We start from the raw sequence: 26,778 nt of genomic DNA, 5'->3' as shown, positions 1-26,778 counted from the left end.
AATGTTGTTAGGTTAGACTAGCAATTATGTTGACTTAGAATATAAGTACCATAGCTAACCTATTCTTGAAATATAATATATGATATATATTTCAAAATTAGTTAAGAAAATTGTAATTAAAATATTATAGTTCAACCGTAAAAGTTTTTAAATAGTAAATAAATATTTTTTTAATGAAATTTTAATTTTATATATATAAAGTTTTGCGAGATTTTAATTATATATATAAAGTTCTGTGAGTTATTTGATGTCTGTATGTTTAATTTTTGGTTTGATAAACCCGAAATTATACTCAACCTCAATCACACTAACAGTTAACCTGACTAAATTTATACCCTGCAAAATTTTATATATATATATATATATATAATTTTAATAATTAAATAATTTTGTAAGATAAAATATAAATTTTAAAACTTAAAAAAACTGCTCTTAAACCAAATACAATGCCTTAGCTCTTATATACAATAATGCGTAAACATAGAAAAAGCATTACCACTGACAGTTTAACCCACTGTATTTGGATTGTTCAAGAAGAAAGATCACCTTTGCTGTTCTCCAAAGGCAGCCCCAATCCCACTACCAACGCCATTCACATCGGTCACATGTGAAGACCATCAGCACCGCGTTATCTTTCGCCACTTGTTTACACATTCTCTCACACACATCTATATATACCTTCCTCCAGCGGAGTCCAGAATGCTGTGATGTTTCATTGCATTTTTTTATATTGCATTGGTGCTTCTGTGCTTATCCATTTACCCCCTTTAGCCTATCGCTTTGTATATCTGATTACCCCTTTCGCCTATCGCTCTGCTCTCTCCGGTTTTGATTGAAATGGCGGATATCTGCAAATCCCATCCAGAGGCTTTCAGACGAGGGCCTTGGACTGCAGGGAACTTTCGTCCCGTTCATAATAATAATAGTGGGATTGGATTTCCCAGGAAATTTGAGGACATAGGAGGGGATTTTGCCAATGATGGTCCTCCTCCTGCCAAGAGAAGAAGAGATCCCGACTGTGTTATTCCCATGTGGAGAAGAGAGGAGGAAATGCTGTGCAGACTAAGTTTGAGGGAAGATAAAGATAGTAATGGTAATGAGAGAAGGGTGGAGGAAGAAGATCAGCCGAGTTGCAGCGAAGGATCAGATGTGGATGTTTATTATACAAGGGAGGCCATTGAGAGATTGTCGCCCTCCAGAAGAGATGGAATCAACTGCCAAAAGGAGACAATTTTGAGGTTTTCCTATGTTTCGTTTCTTCAAAATCTAGGCATGCGCTTGCAGCTGTAAGTATTTTCCTGCTATCGTGAATACTCTTTCGTTTTGTCTTAAATATGAATGAAATCGTTATCTTCTCCTTAACAAATTTACGTTTTATACAATCAAATCAAAGTTTGGGGAAAAGGGGAAAATTTCTACCATCTATTCCCGTTTAAAAGCCATTTTATTCCCTGCATGTAAGGCCTTGGATTTCGTCGGCACGACCTTCAGACATTTGCTTTGGTGTTATTTCTCAGGGAACAAGATTTAATTATTGAATATAAATTTATATTAGATGCCGGGCTGCATGCCCATAAATTCAATCCTCCTACTTTTGACAGAATTCCACTGCAAAACCAGATACTCATTACCCAACCCACTACCCATATTATAGATACCCACTTGCCATAAAATTATTCCCCAGATCCTCATCTCCTTTTGCTGTGAAACCTCTAATAGAATGAAAGGCAGACGCTTTTCGCTGTCTACGGCATCTTCTTAATCGGTATCTGCTTAGCCATATCCACCTTTGATCACCTTTGATACTTTTCCATCTACAAGATACAGAACCTGTTCTATAAATGGACGTCCATGGGATTTGTTTTTTTTCACTGCAGCGAATAAATTACTATAAGGTTTATTTTGGAGAAACCTAAAGCGGGGAAAACCTCTAGCATTAAAATGCACTTTGTTATTACCGTCGAGATTACGATCCTCTGAAATATACTCTTCACATAGAGATTACTGTCTGCCCCAAATGAGCAAAACAGATGGCATGAATTCTTTTGAACCTTGGTTCTTTTGCTGGACTGTAGAGCAGCACAGTGATGGATCCCCTTTTGTCTTGCCTCTCCACTCTCTTAAAGACCTGTTAAGAGAATTGGTCAATTATGATCAGAGGAATCAATTTTGATTAAATCAACCCATGAAGAACCTTGTTTAATAAAGCTATTAAAAACAAATCACTAAGCAACTATTACTCACTAGCAAACTTCTTGGATCAGCTAACTTAATCCTTTTCTGGATCATCTTCTTACTTAAACCTTTCCGCCAAGTGTCCTGGATTCTCGTTTTTAAGTCAGCTGAACTTCAAAGCAGCACATCCTTTAGATTGAATGCTGGGTGAGGATCTCTGCTACTACAAATTTAACTACAAGAGAACCCAATGGCTTGGCCTCTCTCAAAGATCTGTTTTGTATGTTTGAGGCACAATTCTTGTTGATTGACTTGGCTTCATTTTCAGTGTACAATTGCAAGGGATTATTTTTGCTAATTTCTCTTGCAACATTTAATGTTCCTTGAACATTTATTTTATTTTTATTTTTATTTTTTTTTTAATTTTTTTTTGTTGTTGTTGTAGAACTTATTTTCTTTTCATCTCTGTTTCTCGTTCTTAATTTCTAGCCCTAGCTCAAATGACATGAAGTTATATTTGTTTCTATAATGGAGCAATATCGACCAATCACACATTTTTGAGTAAAGATTTGTTGCATCTAATGGTCAGTATGCAGATGCCCGTTGCCCGTTGCCACATGAATTTTTTATTTTTAGGTTAGTAATGATGCAAATTTCTGGTATGTGTTTAAGACTTTGATTATTCCAGTTTCATTTCCATTCTGATGTCAAATTTCGTTCTCAAAGAAATATAGGTTTTGCCAGTTTACTTAACCTTTCTCCTTGGGAGGGCCTCTTGTTTTCATCTGTGTACATGGTTTTGTTTTTGTAAAATAATTTTATCTAAGTCCATAGTTTTACCAAAAAATAAATCTGTTCCAACTCACAGGAGCATGTAAATGTGTCATTAAAATATGTAGCATTATCAAGTTGATATGTGTCCATCTTTGTATGAGTGTAAAGCTACAAAGAAGCTAGTGCTTTAAATTGTGCAGAAAAAGCTGGACAAAATTTATGGTTGAAATTTTGTTAAAAGCTCAAAATATATAATATTCATATCCAAATTTTCTGCTGCATAGTTACATTTTCTCATGTGGTCTCGCCAATGGTTTGCTTGTCTGCTTACAAGTGTAGATTCCAGAAATTCTTTGCATCATTCCTTCTTTTATTATTGCCTTTATTTTTTTACATTAGCTCATCACTTGTTTTCAATGTGTAACATGTTGGATTAGGATTTTGCTTCTCAGAGGAGCAACTCAGAAGTCTGGATGAATAAATGAATAGTCCCTGCAGATTTTGAGCTGTTTTAAATGAAAAGATTAGATGTTTGAAGTTGTCTGCTATTTTATGAAGCTGTACTAATTTACATGTTGCATGCAGGCCACCAATGACAGTTGCAACTGCAATTGTGCTTTGCCATCGCTTTTTCCTGAGACGATCTCATGCTGCACATGACAGATTTGTGAGTTTCACATTCTGCTTTTCTTTAGCAGGGAAAACTATTTTTAAAATATGATCTTGTTTAGGACACTAAGACTGTAGCTTCAGTCCACCAGATGGTAGAAATTGACAGCAAAACTGGACATACATAGTCTAAACACCTATTTTTTTGACTTTTCCACTGTTTACTTATTGTTCTCCTCATGATGCACATTCAAATATCAATTGGATAATTGGCCAACTAAATTGACTTCCTCATGGCCTCTGCTTCACTACCCCCTCCATTCTTGGCCAGGACCATTAGGGCTTTGCCCCATGGATGGGAGCCCTCTCTACCAGCTGGACAAAATCCTGCTCATAGCCCTCTGCTCATTGATGATTGACCTTATTTGCATTTATCATCTGGATCGTTTTTACCAATTTTTGACTTCTTGCCTTGACTGTGTCAAGCAGTATGCTAGTGTCCTCCACTTCTTGATACTACTTGGAAGCAATTTTAAGTAACTTCCCTTGAGATTTCACCAATTGACAATGCTCTGCTGCTGTCCTCACCGAATGCCTTAATATTACTACTACCATTTCTTCTCATGTTAAAGTTTGCTTTCTATGCCATTTGGTATCACCATGGTCTCAGCCACCTCCCTCTTTGCCTCATTCCGCTTTGGCAGGTTATCTCGCTTTAAACACTTCTGTAAGGCTATTGTTTTCTTGGCTTCTCTAGTTGTCAGGCCCACCCTCTCATTCAGCAACTAAACTTTCTATCATTAAACCATTCATGTTAACATAAGATATAGTAGCAGCTGAAATGATAAAACACCTTTTTGCTGTTCATCTTGAATATCAGTAAATACTAAACATTCATACTCTAAGCCAGTTTAGGTCCTTGACAATTTTTTGAGGAGATAAAATAGGGCCTTGGGGTCAAGTCTTACCTCTTGGTTTAGCCGGGAATCACCTAACCTATTTAAAATTCAGATATTGATCTGATATATCACTTCAGAATAAAGTGACTCAATCTTTTTGCTTCATCGAATAAATCTTTGATCCTCCAGTTACTGGTAGATTAACATTCATATTCCACTCAGGTGCTGATTGTAAGCAGTAATTTCTTAAATCTATGTACTTTTCAAGGCTTTTTTTAATAAATGAAGGGTACTGAACTAAAGGCATGCCATCCAGCTCATTAGCGGCAGCTGGAACTAAGCCCAAAGAGAAGGATTTCAGTATATTCTCATCCTCATGCTCTAAAGGCGCAACATGTGCCTCATTAGCAGCAGCCAGACCTAACTCCAAAGAGGAGGATTTCAGTACCTTCTCGTCTTCATGCTCAATAGCAATACCCCCTGCCTCTACAAGGTTCACCTTAGACTGCCTCACCAAACATCAGTACAGCCGAATTCTTAGGTTGACATTCATATTCCACTCATGTGCTGATTGTAAGCAGTAATTTCTTAAATCTATGTACTTTTCAAGGCTTTTTTTATAAATGAAGGGTACTGAACTAAAGGCATGCCATCCAGCTCATTAGTGGCAGCTGTAACTAAGCCCAAAGAGAAGGATTTCAGTATATTCTCATCCTCATGCTCTAAAGGCGCAACATGTGCCTCATTAGCAGCAGCCAGACCTAAGGCCAAAGAGGAGGATTTCAGTACCTTCTCATCTTCATGCTCAATAGCAATACCCCCTGCCTCTACAAGGTTCACCTTAGACTGCCTCACCAAACATCAGTACAGCCGAATCCTTAGGCATTGTATTTGTAATCACTCAGAAGCTGCCTTTGACAGTAAGATTTGTGAGTTGTAATGTAATGCAGAGTTGAACAGTGATTAACTATAAATGAGTTTGAGGTTGATATTTTATTATTTGTAGAGCTTGGGTATTATTAACTGTGAATTCACTTTTTGTTTATTGTCGTAGGTTTGTTTGATTACATAATACATAGCCTTCCCCCATTCCAGATTAAGTTCTCATGTTTGAAGTGAGATGGATTTTGGTATCTTGTTGTAGAATTGGCTGTATAACTGTAAGTTGGCTTATGTCTCCTTATTAAGTTTATATGTTGACAGGAGTTGTACTTGCTTGGTCCTATAATCAAATCAACTTATTCTTCTCGATTATCAGATCTTCTGTTTGTTTTCTTGTTCCAATTCATAAGGCTAAGGAATTCCCTATTTCATTTTTCATTTAGAGCTCCATGACCGTAAAAGAGCACACTTCCATTCTAGATTTTTTTGCTTAAGGTTCCTATAGCATGTGATTTTGTACTGGCTCAATTTATCAACCTGGTGATTTTGTACTGGCTATATACTCTTTGCGGCACAACTTTCAAGGCTGACAATTTAACTAAGGTATTGTTTGGTTGCAGTTGATTGCAACTGCTTGCATATTTTTAGTTGCAAAATCAGAAGACACTCCTCGTCCTCTCAACAGTGTGCTGATAGTGTCTTATGAGATTTGCCATAAGCATGATTTGGCAAATTTCCATTATTTACTTCCAAATGTAAGTTGCTTTTCTTTGCAACTTTATATATTCTCTAGTTTACTTCCATTTTTGATGATGTGATTGTAAGTGAAGGAGCAATGAATGAGGTTGTTTCAAAGAGAGTGCAAAAAAATAATAATCAGTGGAATGGATACATTATCTACTTCTTTCAAGTTTGATGGTTTGTTATATGCTATTCTTTCTACATTTGAAGCAAGTAAACCTAATCATTTGCTTTTCCTTCTAACTTTATATGTATTCTCTAGTTTACTTCCATTTTGATGATCTGATCGTTAGTGAAGGAGCCATGAATGAGATTTTTTCAAAGAGAGTGCAAAAAAATAAAAAGTTGTGTAATTGATACATTATCTCCTCTTATCAAATTTGATGGTTTGTTATATGCTCTTCTCTCTACATTCAAAGTTGGTAAACTTAATTATCTGCAGGAACCTTGAAGTGTGGAATTTTAAATCCTCTTCCTTCCATGTCTGTAGGACTGGTTTGAACAGTACAAGCAACGAGTACTTGAGGCTGAAAATTTGGTCTTGACCACTCTGGATTTTGAGCTCACTGTACAACATCCATATAGACCTCTCCTGTCAGTGCTGAACAAGATTGGATTTGCCCAGACAGCATTAGTACATGTGGCCTGGAATTTGATTACTGAAGGGTATGTTCACTCGATGAGGAATTTTTTTTACTGTTATTGAATGCCTATCCTTGTCGTCTGGTTTTTGTTTCTTTTTTTCTGTGCTATATGATTTAAAGTTATAAATAAGAGGGGCTGATATCGGGGCAAAGGTTAGCGTTAACCAAGTCATGCATGGTAACTAGATCCATTTTCATGGAGTTTGTGTGTGTGTGCATGGAGTCTTGATGGCTTTTTGAGGAACAGGGTTATATATATATATATATCTCACCTATTTTTACAAAATTGAGGTCTTTCACATTTACAATTAAGATGGACAGTCAGAACAATACACAAGCGGATTTAGTGGAAGAGTTCAGTTAGACAGGATGTTTTTCTCTAGAGGGTTCTCTCTTTTTGTACCGAGATAGTGTCTCATAGTATCAACTGAAACAGATAGTGCTGGCTTCCTACTTAAAAGGAGTTGTTTGATTTTTTATTCCCTTCCTGCTCTTAGAAATGTATAGAAGAAGATGCCTATCTAAGTAGTTGGAGAGAAAGGGTGGTTGGAATACTGATCATAAAGGTCTTACCTCCCTATATGAATGGCAATATTCGCTACTTTGTCATCAGTTATAATGGGGTATGAAAGTATGCTTTGAGCTGGATAAAGCAACAAGATGCTGGAGGTTTTCTTTTGGGAAATCCACTAATTCAACAAGATATCTATGGAGCGTTCTCTTTTTCAAGCGTATTTACTATTAATAGAACTATAGTGCTGGCTTCCTACTTAAAAGGAGTTGTTTGATTTTTTATTCCCTTCCTGCTCTTAGAAATGTATAGAAGAAGATGCCTATCTAAGTAGTTGGAGAGAAAGGGTGGTTGGAATACTGATCATAAAGGTCTTACCTCCCTATATGAATGGCAATATTCGCTACTTTGTCATCAGTTATAATGGGGTATGAAAGTATGCTTTGAGCTGGATAAAGCAACAAGATGCTGGAGGTTTTCTTTTGGGAAATCCACTAATTCAACAAGATATCTATGGAGCGTTCTCTTTTTCAAGCGTATTTACTATTAATAGAACTATTTCTGCAAGTTTAATTTTTCAGAAATCCAATGATGCACGGGTGTACGTAACAGTGCCTTTTATATGAAGTGTATGATGGGCAGTATCTATCATATTTGAAGATCTGGAAGATTTCTTAATGAGAATGTCAGAAGGTTGGCCTTTATGATACATGCATTTATTGAACAATGGAATCTTGAGAGGAATTACAATAGGCAAAGGCATGAATACGTTTGGCCTTTGTTAGATATGTAAATTCGAGCAAGGGAAATCTAATACTATGCTGTTTAAGCACTCGGAAAGCTCATTTATTCATAACCCAGTACTATACATGATGTGGGAAAACACGGTTTCATCATGTCTATGGTTGAGAATGCATGTAATAGATTGTAGTAGTAAAAGAAGTTGAAATGCTTTTAATAGTGGAGAATCGCACCCAGGCAATTACTTTTGGCTGTGATGACTTGGTTATTTTTTAACTATTAGTAAGTATGTATATACTATACTTGATATACTATACTTCAATATTTCAAGTGTTTAATTCTGATCAAATAAGCATGGTTGGTTAGTTTCTTTATTTAGAATTTTATGTTGTACCCTTAATTGTAGCATTTTTTTTCCCTTGTTTCTCAATTAGGTTCATCTCTGAGTCTTCTGTTGGTTGAATGACACTCGAATTGCAGGCTTTTTTCAACAGTAATCAGATCAAAAGTAGCTATTACTTAGCCGGCGAATTGATTCACATTTTTCTCCCAAAGTTGCATTCGGAGTTGTTCCAATGACGTGCTTATATTGCCATTTGAACATTGCAAAGGAGTTAAGAGGGGCTGATATGACCTGTGTTAGCTGGGGTTAATATTTACTTGCACGTCCAGACTATTTAGTTTTATGAAGAATTCAAGGACTGACTGTTGGCTGATACAGTGACGTGGAAGATTATCGGCCTTGGGGTTGCCATGTTCCAATATTGTTTTTTCATTTTGAACTGAAGGCTCATGTTAGCTTCGGAAGTTCCTCTGCAGCATATGTCCCAGAAACCCATCATATCACACATTCAACGTTATCATTTTATGATCAGGGTACTTGAAGCAAATAGAAAGGCCATTTTTTTTTGTTTAATTTCTACCTTTCTGTTCTTTTTAATATTTTTTTTTTTTTTTTTGCGTTTCTTGATTTTGGTTGGGGAGTGAATGCTGCTTAAGATTTATGTTTTGGGCTTTAGTTGGTGTTTTTACCTCCTGCAACTGTTGCATTGAATTTGTCATTTAAACAGCCTTTTGTTTTTTACACCACCTTTTCTGTATTTTCTTTAATATCACTTTTTTATAGCATCTCTTGGACTGGGCCAACATTTAGACCACCTTTGTGGGTATTGAAACTGTTGTTTCTACCCTCAGTGAGTTGCAAATCCTCCTCTTTGGTATTTCCCAAGAAAGTCATCTTTGTTTTTGGCTTTGGTTCAATTTGTTGCTTTCTTGCTTTGGCATTGCTCTTCAGGGAACCTTTTTTTGATGTTTGTGTTTTCTGTAGGTCCATAATTTGAAATATCTTTTTTCAGGATTACTATTGACATTCTTGATGTGTTTATTTGTTTCTTTATTCTTCCCTGAATTCACAAGAAACCAATTTTGCATGTTCTCATGAAACTCTCAAACAGTATCCTCTATTGATGTAATTTATTCCATGTTTAAGTTATTTATTATGTGATGATGTTTTCAATATCTTGCTCTGGCAGTGATATTAATACAGCCATTTTTCCTTTTACCATTGTATCCTCTGAAAAAGCCTACTCTGCAGCCATTTTTTGTGGTGGCTACTGTTGATATTATCTGTGTTTATGTTTTTCTTTTACTCTTGCATGTCTATATAGTAATATCTTTTATTGATATAATTCTTTCTATTTAACTCACTTGTCAAGTTACCCTTTTAAGTTAGCAATTTTTTTTATCTGGAAGCAATATTGACAAGGAACTCTCTCAAGTCACTCTCGCCATTTCCCTATGTTCCTTTAAAGTTTGCCTCCTTGTCAATCTCACATGCAAGTTGCTCATATCCTATTAAATGACCTGACATATGATCACTCTTTTTACTATCTGACATTGTGACAATGCACCCTACGCTGAAGAATATGGTATGATCTGTCTTGTTTGGGTCAGTTGGGACACTCTTCCATTCTATTGTATGATATGCCTTGTTTGGGTCAGTTGGAACACTCTTCCATTCTACTTCATTTTTGCCCTAGTCTTCTGCACTTAACCAAATAATCCTTTTTCCATATCTGTCCTAACAATGTGAACAGTCAAAACTGGAAATAATTCTGTGTTGTTATTCCTATCATGTAGTCACACTAACATTTTTTAATTATTTGGAAGCGATATTGATGGGGAACCCTCTGAGGTCACTCTTGTCTTTCCCCTATGTTTTCATAAAATGTTTTCTTTTTGGATCTCATATATGAGTTACCCTTATCCTATTAAATGTCCTAACATGCCATATTTTCTTTTTACTATCTGACTTTCTAACGAGTCACCCTTGCCCGAAGAAGATTGTATAATGTGCCTTTTCTGAAGTCAATACAGGTACTCTTCCATTCGACCTTATTTTCGTAACAGTCTTCTACACTTAACTGAATAACCCTTTTTTACATTTGTGTCCTCACGATGCCAATTAAGTTGGAAATAATTTTGTGTCAGTATTCTTATGGTGCAGTGACCAGTCATGATTAATAATTTTAAGTTGTAAGACTAGAGCCGTTAAAAAGAATTTGATTTTGACATGTCTATGGTTTGCACCGTGAAGAGTATCCAAGATACTTGTTTCTATAGGAATTCCTCTCAATTGGCCATTAATAATTGATGCACGCTTAAGTCCCATTGACCTATATTGGTCTCTAGTGGGCATTAATACATTTTGTTTCCTTCTCTGGGGTCACAGGTTTAGAAGCTTCAGATTCCTCAAATAGTTAGTGTCATCTTGGATTCGTAAAATAGTTATGTCCACAGCACCACTGATGCCTCCCACCATATTTTCTGGTCAATTTTTGAAATCCGGAAGAGATTTATTAGAATCACAAGTTGTTTGCACAATCCAAATGTGCCAGGGGTTTTTCAGGTGCTGAATCCATCTATGCATTCAAAAGTGCATTTTAAACAACTGGAGAACACAATATCATCTGAAAGTGTATCACTGGATTTTGGCCAAAAAAGACCAACTGTTAGAAGACAATGCCCTGTAATATTGGTGCCTTGGAATAGTTTCCACGACTGTAAAAATCCTCTCCTCTTCTCTGCCCTCATGGTTCATGAATTTATCTCTTCATCAATCTAGTTTTGTGAAGAATTATCTCTCTCCTTTCCTCTCATATTTCATGAAATATCTCTTCATTAATCTAGTTCTGTGAAGATCTCTGCATCTAGAATTCTGTATGCAGATTTACTCCTGAATATAAACGTAGGTGATAAATACAAATTTGTAAGAGGCTTATTTCTTTGGACATTGCTGGAGATTAAAAAAATATTTCTAATTTGCTATGTATACAAAGTCAGACTTCATTTGATGCAATGACAGAAGCTGGTGTAGTACTTTCACTGGAGAATTTCATGCTATATAACAGAATCTGGTATCATACTTTCTTGGGGTAATTTGTAACGAGAACGAAGATCATGCAAATGATAGATGGCTTCATCTTCTTGAACTCATCAACGCTCTGGATATATGTGCAAAGTTTGAGGAGATATTGTGAAGGACAGAAGCATCAGAAGATGGACTAATAGTAAGAGTTTGGTTGTTTATTGAGATCAATTATATCTTGTGTAGTTGATAATGGTGCTGATTTGTGTGGATCTGGTGGTTATCTCAGGTGACTTAGTAGTCATAAACAACCAAACTTATCTGAAACTTTTATTTATGGGTAGTCAAGAGAATGGCAAACAATAAGGATCTCTAATGGGAGGCATATGTGTGATGTCAAGATCTGAATCCAAATCCATGTCTTCCAAAGTGCATAATAGCGCTGATCTATTTGCAATACCTATAACCTGAAGGGTGAGTGCATAAATGACCAGGAAGGGCTCTGAAAAGAAAAACAGATCCAATTTAACCAGAGATTCAAAGTCTTATTACCATTGAAAATATTGACTGTAGTGGAAGGGTAGGAGAAGCTGAAATGATTTAGTAGACTATTAAGCAAGTACTGTAAATCTGGCACCATTAAACAAGGAAGCATTGGCTGAGTGCAATACTAGCTTCCCGTGAGTGAAAAAAACCACAGATGGAGAACACCAAACGAACAAGGGGAGAGCAATGTGGAATCTCTAAGGGGGGAGAGAGAGAGAGAGAGAGAGGGAAAGAACAAAGTGTTCATCACATGTAAGAGCACATTACTGTCTGGCTGTTGTTATTCAACTGTTGAAATCCTTGCTGATCTGTTGGAAATGGCTATCAGGATTTTCTGTCAACAGAAACCTTTCGCAAATGACAAAACTGACAACTGCAAGCTGCCAAATGGTCTTCTTGCCTCTCTAAAGGTCACACAAGAAAATTCTCTAGTATCAGAGGAATGTTGTTTCTATTGCTATAGATGGTTCACCGATAAAAATGTATTTTGTTTAATTGCCCTTGTTTTTCTGCTCTCTGATGCTCCTCTGTTTGACAGAAGCAGGCATGGCTGAGAAAGAGCTTTGTTTTCTTAAAACAACATAAAATGTCCAGCATTTCACAAATACAGTGGCATTCAATTGCCCCTGGCAAGAATCTAACCTATCATGAAGAAAGCAAAACCAGAGCACTACACTAACGGCTTAAGAGTCAACAAAAATGGACAAATAAATAATAACGGCTTGGCCCTTGACAGAGTTTAAGGTTTTTCATATTAACTTGATGGTAAAATATGAACTGATATTAGTCAAAAGTGAACAAAAGATGGACAAAAACAAATAGTGACAGCGTGACCCTTGAATAGAGTTTAAGCTTTAACTCATAGTTGATCAATGAAAAATTTGGATTAGAAAATATTGTATTTCAACTAATATAGTAAATGCCAGTGATCTTAGGAATTTTAGTGGTGGTAAGTTGGTAACTTTGTAGGACCAAAGCATCCTCAACCATATCTCTCAGCTTGTCGAATAAATCTTCATTGAAATTGTTGGAACTCAAAAATTTAAATAACAAGCAAACAACAAAATCCCAGTGTTTGAATAATATAGTTACAAGAAGGCATGCGTTGAGATTCACGAGTGGGGAGGGACCTTAAAATGACGGGTGGCAGGCGGGAAAGCAAAGAATCCAGAGGAGATGAGAGCAAAAGTAGTAGTTGACTGACAGTTTAATCTCTTTCAGCGATATATTACTTGGTGGCCAGCCTGGTAAAATATTGATTAGAACTGGTGACTCGATAAAGATCCAGCTGTTTTTCCATATACCCATAAGTTTAAACTCTTGCTTTTGGGTGGATTGAACTGAAACAGAAAAACAATCAATCTAACCTCTATTATGTTTTCCTGCTTGTAAAATAATATATGTGCAGGATTTATGCTGGTTGTAGGCAATTATTCATCTGTACACAGAGGTTTGTCGGGCTAATATACTTTTGAAAGCAGTGTCAGTACCATTGAACTTTCGTGTATTCAGTGCTTTGATGTGTTTGATAGAGAGTTATGAGAAACAAAATATTGTGCAGCTTTACAGAGAGTTTACATTCGCATGCTTATGGTATCATTTATTCTTGTTTCGGAACTCTAGCATGTGGAGGAATAATTATGCAGATTTTCACAGCCATTGATTGTCTCTCCTCTTGTATTCACCCTCCGCTTCTTGAATGTGTTTATGCTTATAATAACAAAAGCAATGGCAGAAAAGTAGTACAAGTCCGCCTTCTTTTGTCTACAGAGATATATATTGAAAGCAAAATATATCTATCTGTAACAAATATGAGGACTTGAGTAAAAGAAGTTTAAGGTTGTGCAGGCTTCGTAGCTCTCTTTGCCTTCAATTTAAGCCACACCACATTGCTGCTGGAGCCGTGTTTCTTGCTGCAAAATTTTTGAACATGGACCTCTCATCTACCGGAGACTTGTGGCAGGAATTTCAGACTCCATCAACCATACTTCAAGGTTAGAACGTGTTTCTTTAAACCTGAGTTAGGTTCTTATAAGCTTGGAAGTTCGGCTTTAAATTTCTTCAAATAGTTTTTGAATGGTATTCGACAAGATTAAGTCTTGTGTTAGGCGTTTTATGCTAGGAAGGGAGTTTCACCTTTTTCTGAAGCCAATCTTTTTCTCTTTCTTTGCAGATGTGGTTCAGCAATTGACAGAGCTATTCTGATGGCAGCATTGGACAGTGTTCTGCTTAGAAAAATACAGCATGCTCAGACTGTACTGTCAAATATATTCGGACATCCAATATTTTGGATCTGTTTGCCTTATGATTGTTATAAAGTCAACCTTGACATACTGTAGTGTTCGTATGAAAAGATTTGTCCCTAAAAGAGTGGCATTTCTTAATTGTAATTATGTGATGCACAGGCTGCACGAACTGGAGAGGTATTAGTCTATTATTTTTGGACAATCCTTTTCAGGTTCAACTGTGGATTTGGTCATCGTGCTCTCAAAATTGTACCTATTGACTTATTTTTTTCAATTAATTAACCAATTCCAAGGATATTATGCAGTTGCATATTCCGGAAATCCTTTCTCAGGTTCAACTGAGGTTTTGAATAATAATAATAATAATTATTATGAGGTTTTGAATAATAATAATAATTATGATAGTAATAATAAGATAATAATAATTATGATAGTAATAAGATATTTTGAAAGACATCAAATTGATATATAAGACCCTTGTGTTTCTTGATATGGAAGACCATCTGAGTCAATTCTATGATCTGTGTTCTTCGAGAACAAAACACGTTCTTACTTATTAGTGGCTCAGGTTATCAACAATTCCTAAATACTTGAAAAGCAGTTGCAAGATTGATTAGACATTCTAACCGTCTTTTCAGATATATTTATTCAGTTGATGTCTAGTTTTGAAATTTGTTTGATTTGTTTATGAAGCAACTTCAAAATGGGAGCTCATGGAATTGGAAGTAGCAGCTTAGAGTCACTGCTGTGCATGCATTCTGTTTTCTGTTAGGGTTTTAAATATAGGTGCAACCTTGGTCTAAAATTCTAGGAGCCAAGGTTTGGTTCTCAAGGAAATGTGTAAACCTAAATAGCTTCTACTTTTACCCTTAGATGGATCAGACTTTCCTTTCTATAACAAGAGTGGCGTTCCTTTCTATAAGAATGCCGATACAGGGCCCTATTTAAATTATTTCGGAATATCACTTGGGTTGGTACAGAGAGGCCTCATATCTAAGCAGGCTTGGAGAATTGTTATACATGTAAGCGAGAATTTTTAGCGTGATAGCTCTGTGGCAGAGGCATAACACCGGAAGATGTGTACAGATCGGTTTCATGCGACGACGTTATTATGGCTGACATAGTGTCTGCGAAGCAAAGCCATGTTTGTGCATGATAGCTCTATGGCAGAGTCATAACACTGGAAGACGTGTTTGCATGATAGCTCTATGGCAGAGTCATAACACTGGAAGACGTGTTTGCATGATAGCTCTATGGCAGAGTCATAACACTGGAAGACGTGTACAGATAGGTTTCATGTGACGATGTTATTATGGCCGACATAATAGTGTCTGCGATGCAAAGCCATGTTTGTGCGTATATGGTGCTTGGGTAGAAAACACACAGGGCCAGGGGCGATTATGAACGGAAGCTATTCTCGAATCTCAACTATATTCATGGTGACTGATTTGGAGAATCCACTCTGTTATGAACTCGATCTGGCATTATAAACTATCTCGCACATAACACAAAAGAAAAGGGACACAAAATGCACACCATATTTAAAAAAATTATTTGATATTGTATTAAGTTCGTTTTCATCGTCTCCCAAATCTGTTCTACATCTTCTTACAGATGATTCTCAGCTTGTTCAATGGATCTTCCTTTATGATGTTGATGTTAGTCCAGTGTGGGTGAACTACATTTGACAATGCCATTCTCGAGGTTAGCTTGTGTCAACCTTTGTACCTTCCACAGACTAACATGTTTTAGTTGATCCTTATCCCTGCATTTGTGCTACCCTTTGTGCAATGACTGGGCAGACAGATATTAATGAATTCTCCTGATCCCATCCTGCAGAAGACTATTGAGATCTGCAACGCCACATTCGGCAACTTCATTCTCAAGGACAGTGTGTATCAATTTTTGTACCCATTGCAGCCTAGCTTGTGCCCAAGTTTTCTACCCTCAACAACCCTTATCAACATCTTCCCAAAACATCTTCACCAGCTTGTGGTAACGTATCGGTACAGAAGATATGGCATCCAAATAGGATATATCTATTGACTTCCCTGTTTGGCCCATGCTTAGCATAACCTGAGGGATTTATCTTGCTGTTATGTGTTTGCTCTGTAGCCTTCCATTCAAAGTCGAGGCGGATATTGAATATAAGGGTGTAATATTCATTTCTGGCTATGGTCAACCTTATGTCGAGTTGGGTATTTATAAACCCACTCCAGTTTCTGTTTAGACTGATCTATTGCTCTGGAGAGAAATAATAGTTAGTTTACTCATTAACACCTCGTTAAATGAAAAATCATACCTACTCCACCATTAATTTAGAACTCGGGCAGTTTAGTTATAATAGGGTATTTTATGTAGCAGGTGGTTTATTTTCTGTCTTTTCAAATTTGTTAGGGAGCGAATGTTGCTTTAAGATTTTCTGATCTAGTTTGAGTTAGTGTTTTCTTCCTCCTCCTGTTGCGTTGAATCTGTCATTTAAATTAGCCCTTGACTTTTACACTTATTTTGTAGTTCTTCTAGCATCGGCATCCCTCTTCAAGGTCTCCTTTTTTCAGTCCATGCCTTGGACATGCCAACATGTAAACCGTCTATGTTGGCATTAAATCTGTCATTCTACCCTCGAGGAACTTTAGATCATGCTCTTTGGTATATACCCTAAGAAAGCCATATGTGGGATCAGGATTCAGCATTGGTATCAATTTGTTGTTTTCTTGAGCTGGCATTTCTCTTCAGGTAACCTTTTTTTTGATGCTTGTATTTTCTGTAGAACCATATAATTTACTCATGTTTTAGTATCTTGCTTTGGCATTGATCTTTATGAAAGTTTTCTTTCTTTTTACTATCGTATCTTCAGAAAAATCCCATTATGAAGCCATCTTTTTGTTGTGGTTAGTGTTAATATTCCGTGTGTTTCTGTTTTTCTTTCACTCTTGCATGTCTATATAGTAGTATTTTGTACTAATAAAATTTCTTTTCCCTGCCTACCTTGTCAAGTTACCCTTTTAGCTGTCTTGTTATGCGGCATGACCTAAAGGTCACTAGCAATTTTCAGATGGGAACTTCTCAAGTCACACTTGCTTTTATCCTACGATCTTGTAATTTCTCTCCTCTGTCAATTTCATATGGAAGTTCTTATTCTATTATATGACCTGACATATCATCTTTTCCTTTTAATATCAGATATTGTGACGAGGCACCCATGATCTACTTTATTTGGGTCGATAGGGATACTTTGTTCTGTTTGTATCCTAGCAGTGCCAGATAATCTTTTGTTCGAGTTGTGTCCTACCAGTGCCAACACTCTAGAAGCTGGAAATTATTGTGTTGCTAGTCCTATGGTGTAGTTATAGTAGCTTTACCAAATAATCCTTTGTTCCATTTGTGTCCTAACAGTGCCAACCTAAGTCACAGGACATGTGCCTCAGGGTCTCGTGTCCCATATTTTACGTGTCAGACATGAAATGTGCCATAAAACATGTCGAAAACAATTTTTTTACGTGTTCTCAAATTGAGATACATGTTTTGGACATGGCGAAAACATGCCCTAATGTTTTTGGCTTTGAGGACGTGTGTCCCATGAAAGGTGACATTTAAAACTCGAGACATGGTTTATTTTTGGGTTTTTTTTGTCATTGTTCGCCTCAAAAGTCGAGTTTGCTCACGACTGAAATCGAATTTGTTGTGCAGTGTGAGGAATCTCGTCAGATTTGAGTGTAGTGCTCACAACTTCACATTGAGGCGCAGTTCACAAGTTCTTCTAAATTTCTAATTTTATTTTACTAATCATGATATTCCTAAATTTCTAGATAGTAGCTTCTGATGGTGCTTGCACAATTGTTAATAACATGAACAATGAACATTGAACTGCGAACATCATTGATATAGTAAGTTATTAAACTAGCTAGTAAATTACTAAATACTAAATAGGTATCATCACGATTCATATCCGTAGATGTTCTATTTTCTAAAAGATATGGATCAGGCACTATATTTCAATATTTTTTAAATATATATATATATGAATGTGTCCCTCGTGTCCTGTTTCCGGGGTCGTTGTGTCTCATGTCAAATACTCGTATTTACACGTCCTCCGTGTCTCGTGTCCTTGTGTCATGTGACTTAGGTTCTAACACTTAAGAGGCTCAGAATAATTCTGTTTTACCATTCTTATAGTGCAATCACAGAGATTTTTATTCAGAAGCAATATTGATGGGAACAGCGTCGGAATAATTCTGTTTTACCATTCTTATAGTGCAATCACAGAGATTTTTTATTCAGAAGCGATATTGATGGGAACCCTCTGAAGCCACTTTTGTGATTTCCCTTTGTTTTCATAATTGTCTTGTTTTACAATCTCATATGCAACTCTCGTTTGGTTTACACTTAAAATCCCATTCCCCTGTCTTTGGGCACTAGTGGACATTAATATATTTTCTCTCTGTGAGGGATCAGACGTTTGTAACGTTTCAGACTCTTTAAATAGTTTGTTGCTGTCATGGAATTGTTTCTACGGTATTGTACTCCCTGGAGAATTTCATGCTATATAAAAAACTTGGTATGGTACTTTCTCGGGGGATTTTGTTACAAGCATGAAGATCATCTGAATGGTAGTTAGCTTTGTATTCTTGAACTCATTAACACTGTGGCTTTATGTGGAAAGATTGAGGGGATATTGTGAAGGAAAGGCGCATCAGAAGATGGACTAATTGTAGGAGTTTGGTTGTTAATTGAGATCAGTAATATTTATTATTATGTTCAGCTGATGATGGTGCTGATTTATGTGGATCATGTGGTCATTTTAGCTGACTTGGTAGTCATGAGTAAATAATGCATCTGAAACTTTTATTTATGGGTAGTCATGGGGAAGTCAAACATTTGTCATGTAAACCGTAAGGTGTATCAAAAATTACAGTATTACAGCGGCATTGGTCCATGCTACAACAAATTTGAAGGAAATTAATTTGTTTTCCCAACTTTGACTGTCATCTATTGCCTTAACCTACGAGTTCTTATTCGTAATTCTACGATCATTTCTTCTCAATGCATCGTGCCTCGTTAAAAGGGGAGCTTTTTTCTTTCATTTAGTTTCTGAGGTACATATGTATAAAATGCTACAGCTGCATCGGTCAGTGTTATGACAAATTTAAGGTAATTGTTTTCCCAACTTTGACTGCCTTCTGTTGCTTTAAATATATGAATTCTTGTTGGGAATTCTATGAACATTTCTTTTCAATGCGTAGTTAAGAGGGGAATTTTTTTCATTCATTTAGTGTCTGGGATACAAGAGAGAAAAAAATCTCTAATAGGGAGACTTAGGATGATAAAAATCCTGATCCATATATGGCGTCCAAGTGCACTAATTCTGATCTTATTCTTAATACCTAGAACCTTAAGGGTGTGTGTATAACTGACCGGTAAGGACAAGATAGGTCTGAAAAGCAAAACAAGCTCAATTTTAATCAGAGGACTCAGTCATATTACTAAACATTGACTAAACATGTAGACTATTAAGCAAGTTGTTAGATTTTGGGTACCTCGGAAGGTATTTCTGAGCAAGGATACCCACTAAAAGAGTGTTGGTTGGGAAATTTACCCAAAAGTGGTCTTGGACCGAAAACAATGGGTTTAGGACCAAAAGAAAATAAATGTTTATTCTAAAGGGTTGAGAAGCTAAAACCTAAAGTTTAGAGGTTTCTTAAATGACCCAAGTGAAAAAGATAAATAGAAGAGGAGCCAAAGGAGAGGCTCATTGTGTGCAAGAGAGAGGTGAATTCTCTTGTGCAAGGAGTGCCTTAGGAGGGCCGAGTACCCTTTGAGAGAAGACACAACTCATGTTCTGAGAAGGCCGAGTCATAGATTAGCTAAGGAACGAGGTCTTTGGAGGGTTGGAGATTAGGTCGTGTTTGTTGTAGGGCCTGATCAAGGCCAAACACTGAGATCCGTCCATGTTGTTGAAGTCTTGAAGGGCCGAGTATAAACAAATGTCTAAGGAAGCAGGCCGAGCGCCTCAGGATTGTTGGCAGGCTGAACAAAGGGCTGGGACCGTGGTATAGAGGCTGCTGGAATGGCTGAGAACCTTCAAGAGGCTGTCTAGCAGATTGGATCAGGCAAGCTAAAGTGTTAAAGGGCCATCTGATCAAAAATTAAAGGGTTCCCTGAGTGAGTCAGAACTCAAACACACTAGCGATTCATCTTATGTCTACATTAGCCTATGAAGGAGAGATGCAAAATCTCAGAGACACCCGCAACTAGAAGGGATAAAGGTTTATGGCCTGTTTTGTGAAGAAATTAGGCTGAATTTGCCCAGAAAGCCAAGCCAAGACTTCTGTGTGATCCGTGCCCTAAGAGGGCTCTGTCCCGACCAAAACAAGGTGGAAGAGGCTACTGAAAATTCTCTCTATAGTTTGGTATGTTCTGTGTTAAGGGAGGAGAGCTGTAGCCCTAGGAAAAAGCCTAAACAGTCGTAGATCTGCCGCTATAGGAGGCTGACCGCCAAAATACCTCATGGTCTGTGCGCAGAGGTCTGTAGAGGAACTAAGTCCTAGAGGCAGCCGAGATTGACCTTAGATGTAGAATAGAGGCAACAAAGTACCTCAGTCAGAGAGAAGGTCGTGAAATAGTGTGAAGGGGTTGATATGCTAGGAGATGGATTTCTGAGCATAGGTCTTGAAGTCTGTTCACAATTGAAATTGTGATCAATGTGCTTTAAGGGCAAATGTATAGTGATCTTGAAGGATGTAATGATTGCAAAGTTATTTGGGCTGATCATGCAGAGTAGTTGAAGCACTGAATACCTTGTGAGAAGTTGAGTTGGAGAGAGATCCGGAAGGACAACTAGGTATTGGTAAATGAGGACTGAAAGGGCTGGTGGTAAATGGACGTCCTCAACAAGTTATGTGTATTTGTTCTTGTCTTTTTTGGGTAGATTGTAGATCTGAAGAAGCAGATCTGAAGCCCTAGTTTTGTACACGGTGTATACTAGTTGTACTAGTGATCAAGGGCCATGATCCCTGGTACGGGAGCTCCTTGATTCTTTTATTGATGGACTAATAAAATAATCGAGCTTTGGGCTCAAATCTTTGTGTACTTAATTGATTTCACTACTGAAGATTTCCATTTTGCAAAGTGCTTGTAAGTTGAGAGTTCGTAGTGTGTTTGTGTGCATGATTAGCCTCAGACCAGATTTAGGGCCCAAGGAAAATTCAACATAGAATCATAGCTACTTCGAAGAGCATGTGGATTAGCGTGTATGTAGGACGCTGAGTGAGCCAGTGAAGGTTGTGTAAAGTTTAGAGGTTTCTTAAATGACCCAAGTGAAAAAGATAAATAGAAGAGGAGCCAAAGGAGAGGCTCATTGTGTGCAAGAGAGAGGTGAATTCTCTTGTGCAAGGAGTGCCTTAGGAGGGCCGAGTACCCTTTGAGAGAAGACACAACTCATGTTCTGAGAAGGCCGAGTCATAGATTAGCTAAGGAACGAGGTCTTTGGAGGGTTGGAGATTAGGTCGTGTTTGTTGTAGGGCCTGATCAAGGCCAAACACTGAGATCCGTCCATGTTGTTGAAGTCTTGAAGGGCCGAGTATAAACAAATGTCTAAGGAAGCAGGCCGAGCGCCTCAGGATTGTTGGCAGGCTGAACAAAGGGCTGGGACCGTGGTATAGAGGCTGCTGGAATGGCTGAGAACCTTCAAGAGGCTGTCTAGCAGATTGGATCAGGCAAGCTAAAGTGTTAAAGGGCCATCTGATCAAAAATTAAAGGGTTCCCTGAGTGAGTCAGAACTCAAACACACTAGCGATTCATCTTATGTCTACATTAGCCTATGAAGGAGAGATGCAAAATCTCAGAGACACCCGCAACTAGAAGGGATAAAGGTTTATGGCCTGTTTTGTGAAGAAATTAGGCTGAATTTGCCCAGAAAGCCAAGCCAAGACTTCTGTGTGATCCGTGCCCTAAGAGGGCTCTGTCCCGACCAAAACAAGGTGGAAGAGGCTACTGAAAATTCTCTCTATAGTTTGGTATGTTCTGTGTTAAGGGAGGAGAGCTGTAGCCCTAGGAAAAAGCCTAAACAGTCGTAGATCTGCCGCTATAGGAGGCTGACCGCCAAAATACCTCATGGTCTGTGCGCAGAGGTCTGTAGAGGAACTAAGTCCTAGAGGCAGCCGAGATTGACCTTAGATGTAGAATAGAGGCAACAAAGTACCTCAGTCAGAGAGAAGGTCGTGAAATAGTGTGAAGGGGTTGATATGCTAGGAGATGGATTTCTGAGCATAGGTCTTGAAGTCTGTTCACAATTGAAATTGTGATCAATGTGCTTTAAGGGCAAATGTATAGTGATCTTGAAGGATGTAATGATTGCAAAGTTATTTGGGCTGATCATGCAGAGTAGTTGAAGCACTGAATACCTTGTGAGAAGTTGAGTTGGAGAGAGATCCGGAAGGACAACTAGGTATTGGTAAATGAGGACTGAAAGGGCTGGTGGTAAATGGACGTCCTCAACAAGTTATGTGTATTTGTTCTTGTCTTTTTTGGGTAGATTGTAGATCTGAAGAAGCAGATCTGAAGCCCTAGTTTTGTACACGGTGTATACTAGTTGTACTAGTGATCAAGGGCCATGATCCCTGGTACGGGAGCTCCTTGATTCTTTTATTGATGGACTAATAAAATAATCGAGCTTTGGGCTCAAATCTTTGTGTACTTAATTGATTTCACTACTGAAGATTTCCATTTTGCAAAGTGCTTGTAAGTTGAGAGTTCGTAGTGTGTTTGTGTGCATGATTAGCCTCAGACCAGATTTAGGGCCCAAGGAAAATTCAACATAGAATCATAGCTACTTCGAAGAGCATGTGGATTAGCGTGTATGTAGGACGCTGAGTGAGCCAGTGAAGGTTGTGTAAACTCAGAGGGAGTCTAGCTTTAGAGGGTGACTGTGAAGGATTGTCAGCTGCCCTATGGAAGTTCGAATCTTTAGGTGCTAATGAGATAATGGAGTTTTCAACGCATGCAAGGATAGTTATGGACCATGCGAGATCATTCATAGTGGTGCAAGGAAAAGTCATGTTGCATGCGAGGACATTCATGCACCATGCAAGACAAAGCTAGGCTTAGTACAAAGAAGACGTGGCACATGTGAGTGCAGGTATGACTATGCAAGGAAAGTCATGACTCATGCAACGATGGTCCTGGGCATGCAAGGAAAGTCATGGAGCTGGAAGTGTGAAGGAAATACCTCCCTCACTAAGAGGGAGTGTTAGATTTTGGGTACCTCGGAAGGTATTTCTGAGAAGGATATCCACCAAAAGTGTGTTAGTTGGGCAATTTACCCAAAATTGGGGTTTTGGACCCAAAGCAGTGGGTTTCGGACCAAAAGAAAATAATTGTTTATTCTAAAAGGTGGAGAGGCTAAAACCCTTAAGTCTAGAGGTTTTCTATATGACCCAAGTGAGAAGGATAAATAGAGGAGCTAATGGAGAGGCTGATTGTGTGCAAGAGAGATGTGGCTTCTCTTGTGCAAGGAGTTCCCTAGCAGGGCCTAGTTTTGCTCATGGAGGCTGAGTACCCTTGAGAGAAAACGCAACTCCTGTTCTGAGAAGACTGAGTCTTAGATCAGTTGAGGAATGAGGTCTTTGGAGGGCTGGAGATTAGACTGTGTTTGATTTAGGGCTTGATCAAAGCCAAAGACTGAGATCCGTCCATGTTGCTGAAGTCTTGAAGGGCCGAGTATAAACAGATGTCTAAGGAAGCAGGCCAAGGGCCTCAGAATTGTTGGCAGGCTGAACAGAGGGTTGGGACCATCGTATAGAGGCTGCTGGAAGGGCCGAGAACCTTCAGGAGGTTGTCTGGCAGACTGGATCAGGCAAGCTGAAGTGTTAAAGGGCCATCCGATGGCAAGTTGTAGGGTTCCCTGAGTGAGTCATAGATCAATGTTCAAACACAATAACAATTCATCTTATATCTGCATTAGCCTTAGAAGGAGAGATGCAAAATCTCAGAGACCCACAACTAGGAGGGACAAGAGTTTATGGTCTATTTTCTGAAGAAAATAGGCTGAGTTTGCCATGGAAACCAGGCCGAGCCTTCTGTGTGTGATCCGTGCCCTAAGAGGGCTCTGTCCAGGCCAAAACAAGGAGGAAGAGACCATCGAAAATTCTGTTTGTAGTTTGGTTTTGTTCTGTTAAGGGAGGAGGGCCGTAGCCCTAGGAAAAGGCCTAAACAGCCTCAGATCTGCCACTATAGGAGGCTGACTGCCGAAATACCTCCAGGTCCTGTGCACATGAGGTCTGTAGAGGACCTAAGTCCTAGAGGCAGCCGAGTTTAATCTTAGATGTAGAACAGAGGCAGCAAAGTACTGAGGCAGAGCGAAGGTGGTGAGACAGTGTGAAGGGGTTGATATGCTAGGAGAAGATGGATTGTTGAGCATAGATCTTGAAGTATGTTCACAAATGAAATTGAAGGACGTAATGACCGTGAGTAGCAGAGCTATTTGGGCTGATCATGCAGAGTATTTGAAGGAGTGAATAACCTGTGAGAAGTTGACTTGGACAGAGATCTGGAAGGAGCTAGAGCACTGTGTGTTGATGGCAAAGGACAGTCATGTGTCAAGGGCAAATGAGGACTGAAAGGGCTGGTGGTAAATGGACATCTTCAGCAAGCAAGTCATGTGTATTTGTTCTTGTCTTTTTTGGGCAGTTTTTAGATCTGAAGAAGCAGATCTCAAGCCCTAGTTTTGTATATTATGTATGTTATCTGTACTAGTGATCAAGGGCCATGATCCCTGGCACGGGAGGGCAGTGATTCTTTTATTGATGGACTAATAAGATAATTGAGCTTTAGGCTCAAATCTGTGTACTTAATTGTTTTCACGGCTGAAGATTTCCTTCGTGCAAAGTGCTTGTAAGTAATTTGGCACCATCAAACGAGGAATCAACAGGCAATTGAGTGCAATCACGTTTGTCAAGGATTTAAAGGAAAAATTTCAATCGTTTACTAGACCCAATGAAGCAATCACATGTTTACTTACGAATCTTATAAATTCGAAATGCACCACATGAGAGATTTAGCTCTTCCAACTTGATTATTGTGGACGCGGTGCTTGCGTTTTTAGTTAGTTTCTATTACCAAGTATGAAATGCATTGAATTGTACTACTGCAGGGCAAAATATTAAAATATGTATCGAACACATCTTGAATTTGATTTGTCATGGATTTAAAGGAAAAATTTCAATCGTTTACTAGACCCAATGAAGCAATCACGTGTTTACTTACGAATCACGATAGTTATCAATTCGAAATGCACCACATGAAGCAATCACATGTTTACTTACGATAGTTATAAATTCGAAATGCACCACATGAGAAAGATTAGCTCTTCCAACTTGATTATTGTGGACGCGGTGCTTGCGTTTTTAGTTAGTTTCTATTACCAAGTATGAAATGCAAGTATGAAATGCATTGAATTGTACTACTACAGGGCAAAATATTAAAATCTGTATCGAACACATCTTGAATTTGATTTTCATGATTAAGATAGATTTACTGAAGGAATATCATGTTGCTTCTGATAGTGCAAATATGTTTTATAACATTAAGCGTTCTGAAACTCTGATTCGTTGTATTTATTTTTAAGCCATAGAATTATTGTTTTTTTTCACCATGTGATTGTTTTTACTCTCGTTTCAAAACTTCTTCTGCCATATCATTGGTTATATGTCTCGGCATCAAGGTTATATTAATTGGTCGTCTTCTTATACTCGTTAATAATTAGTTAGCTTCACCGGCATTACTGCTATTGTGGAATGTGTTTTTGGGATTTACCTTCGTGAAAATTAATAAGGTGAAGCAACATTGGTCTTCCTAGATGATGCATGCAGATTCCAGACAGGAGTGGGGATTGAAGCTTGGTCCCCAATAATCTGTGTAGTTCGATATCATAGTTATTCCTCTTTCAATTAATGCCCTTGCGCTCTCAATGGCTGAAGTCTAATTTGTCCCCCGTCTCTTGAATCACAACCTTTTGCTTTATTCTTTAGTGGTTGAATGCAATATTGCCGAAGTCTAATTTGTTTGCTATCTCTTCCGTTGCAACCATTTGCTTCATTCTATAACTGTTTAATGCAATATCTTCCCATGCTGAACTGTGGCGGCTATCCTTTTTGTTCCTTCAAGGAGCATGTTATAAAGGTTGATTATGTCTGTCCTTAGGGCTTTTTTATTGTATTTGTTTATTATTGAAGCATCTCTAAACCATGTTTATGTTATTAATTTTTTATCATTTGTGGGTTGCTGAATGGTATAAATGCTAAGACAATCTTTATGGCTTAGTTTTCATATGGACATTGATTGATTTAGAGCTATAAATTACAGAAAACGCTGCTGTTTGCTAAGACAATCTTTATGGCTTAGTTTTTGTTAAACTCACACAAAAGTGAGGTAGAATTTAGGTAACTCTTGTGATTGCATTACTGCTATTGTGGAATGTGTTTTTGGGATTTACCTTCGTGAAAATTAATAAGGTGAAGCAACATTGGTCTTCCTAGATGATGCATGCAGATTCCAGACAGGAGTGGGGATTGAAGCTTGGTCCCCAATAATCTGTGTAGTTCGATATCATAGTTATTCCTCTTTCAATTAATGCCCTTGTGCTCTC

The 26,778-nt window shown here is 37.9% G+C and overlaps 1 protein-coding gene across 2 annotated transcripts; it reads left to right on the top strand.

Moving 5' to 3' along the window:
• Positions 1 to 519: 519 nt before the first annotated feature.
• On the top strand, positions 520 to 14,456 carry LOC149157620 (cyclin-T1-3-like). 2 transcript variants are annotated; one of them, XM_089435924.1, is made up of 6 exons: positions 524 to 1,286; positions 3,535 to 3,616; positions 5,960 to 6,094; positions 6,571 to 6,746; positions 13,738 to 13,883; positions 14,063 to 14,456. In XM_089435924.1, exons 1-6 carry the CDS (start codon positions 838 to 840, stop codon positions 14,092 to 14,094), a joined length of 1,020 nt encoding a protein of 339 aa, XP_089292050.1. In that variant the 5' UTR covers positions 524 to 837; the 3' UTR covers positions 14,095 to 14,456. The 2 variants fall into 2 exon arrangements, with proteins under 2 accessions (XP_089292051.1, XP_089292050.1); XM_089435925.1 differs by lacking the exon at positions 14,063 to 14,456 and having other exon boundaries at positions 520 to 1,286; positions 8,457 to 13,871.
• The last annotated feature ends 12,322 nt before the right edge of the window (positions 14,457 to 26,778 follow it).

Source organism: Pinus tabuliformis, chromosome 5_2 (assembly GCF_031772625.1).
Source record: "Pinus tabuliformis cultivar Carrire ecotype Pingquan chromosome 5_2, CPIR1, whole genome shotgun sequence".
Classification (NCBI taxonomy): Eukaryota; Viridiplantae; Streptophyta; class Pinopsida; order Pinales; family Pinaceae; genus Pinus; species Pinus tabuliformis.
This window is presented reverse-complemented; position numbering and strand designations above follow the sequence as displayed.

Coding starts and splice junctions, on each gene's coding strand:
- LOC149157620 (XM_089435924.1), top strand. CDS start 838: ATGGCGGATATCTGCAAATCCCATCCAGAGGCTTTCAGACGAGGGCCT. Junction 6,095..6,570: donor TCCATTATTTACTTCCAAAT/GTAAGTTGCTTT, acceptor CCATGTCTGTAG/GACTGGTTTGAACAGTACAA. Junction 6,747..13,737: donor TGGAATTTGATTACTGAAGG/GTATGTTCACTC, acceptor AAGGTTGTGCAG/GCTTCGTAGCTCTCTTTGCC.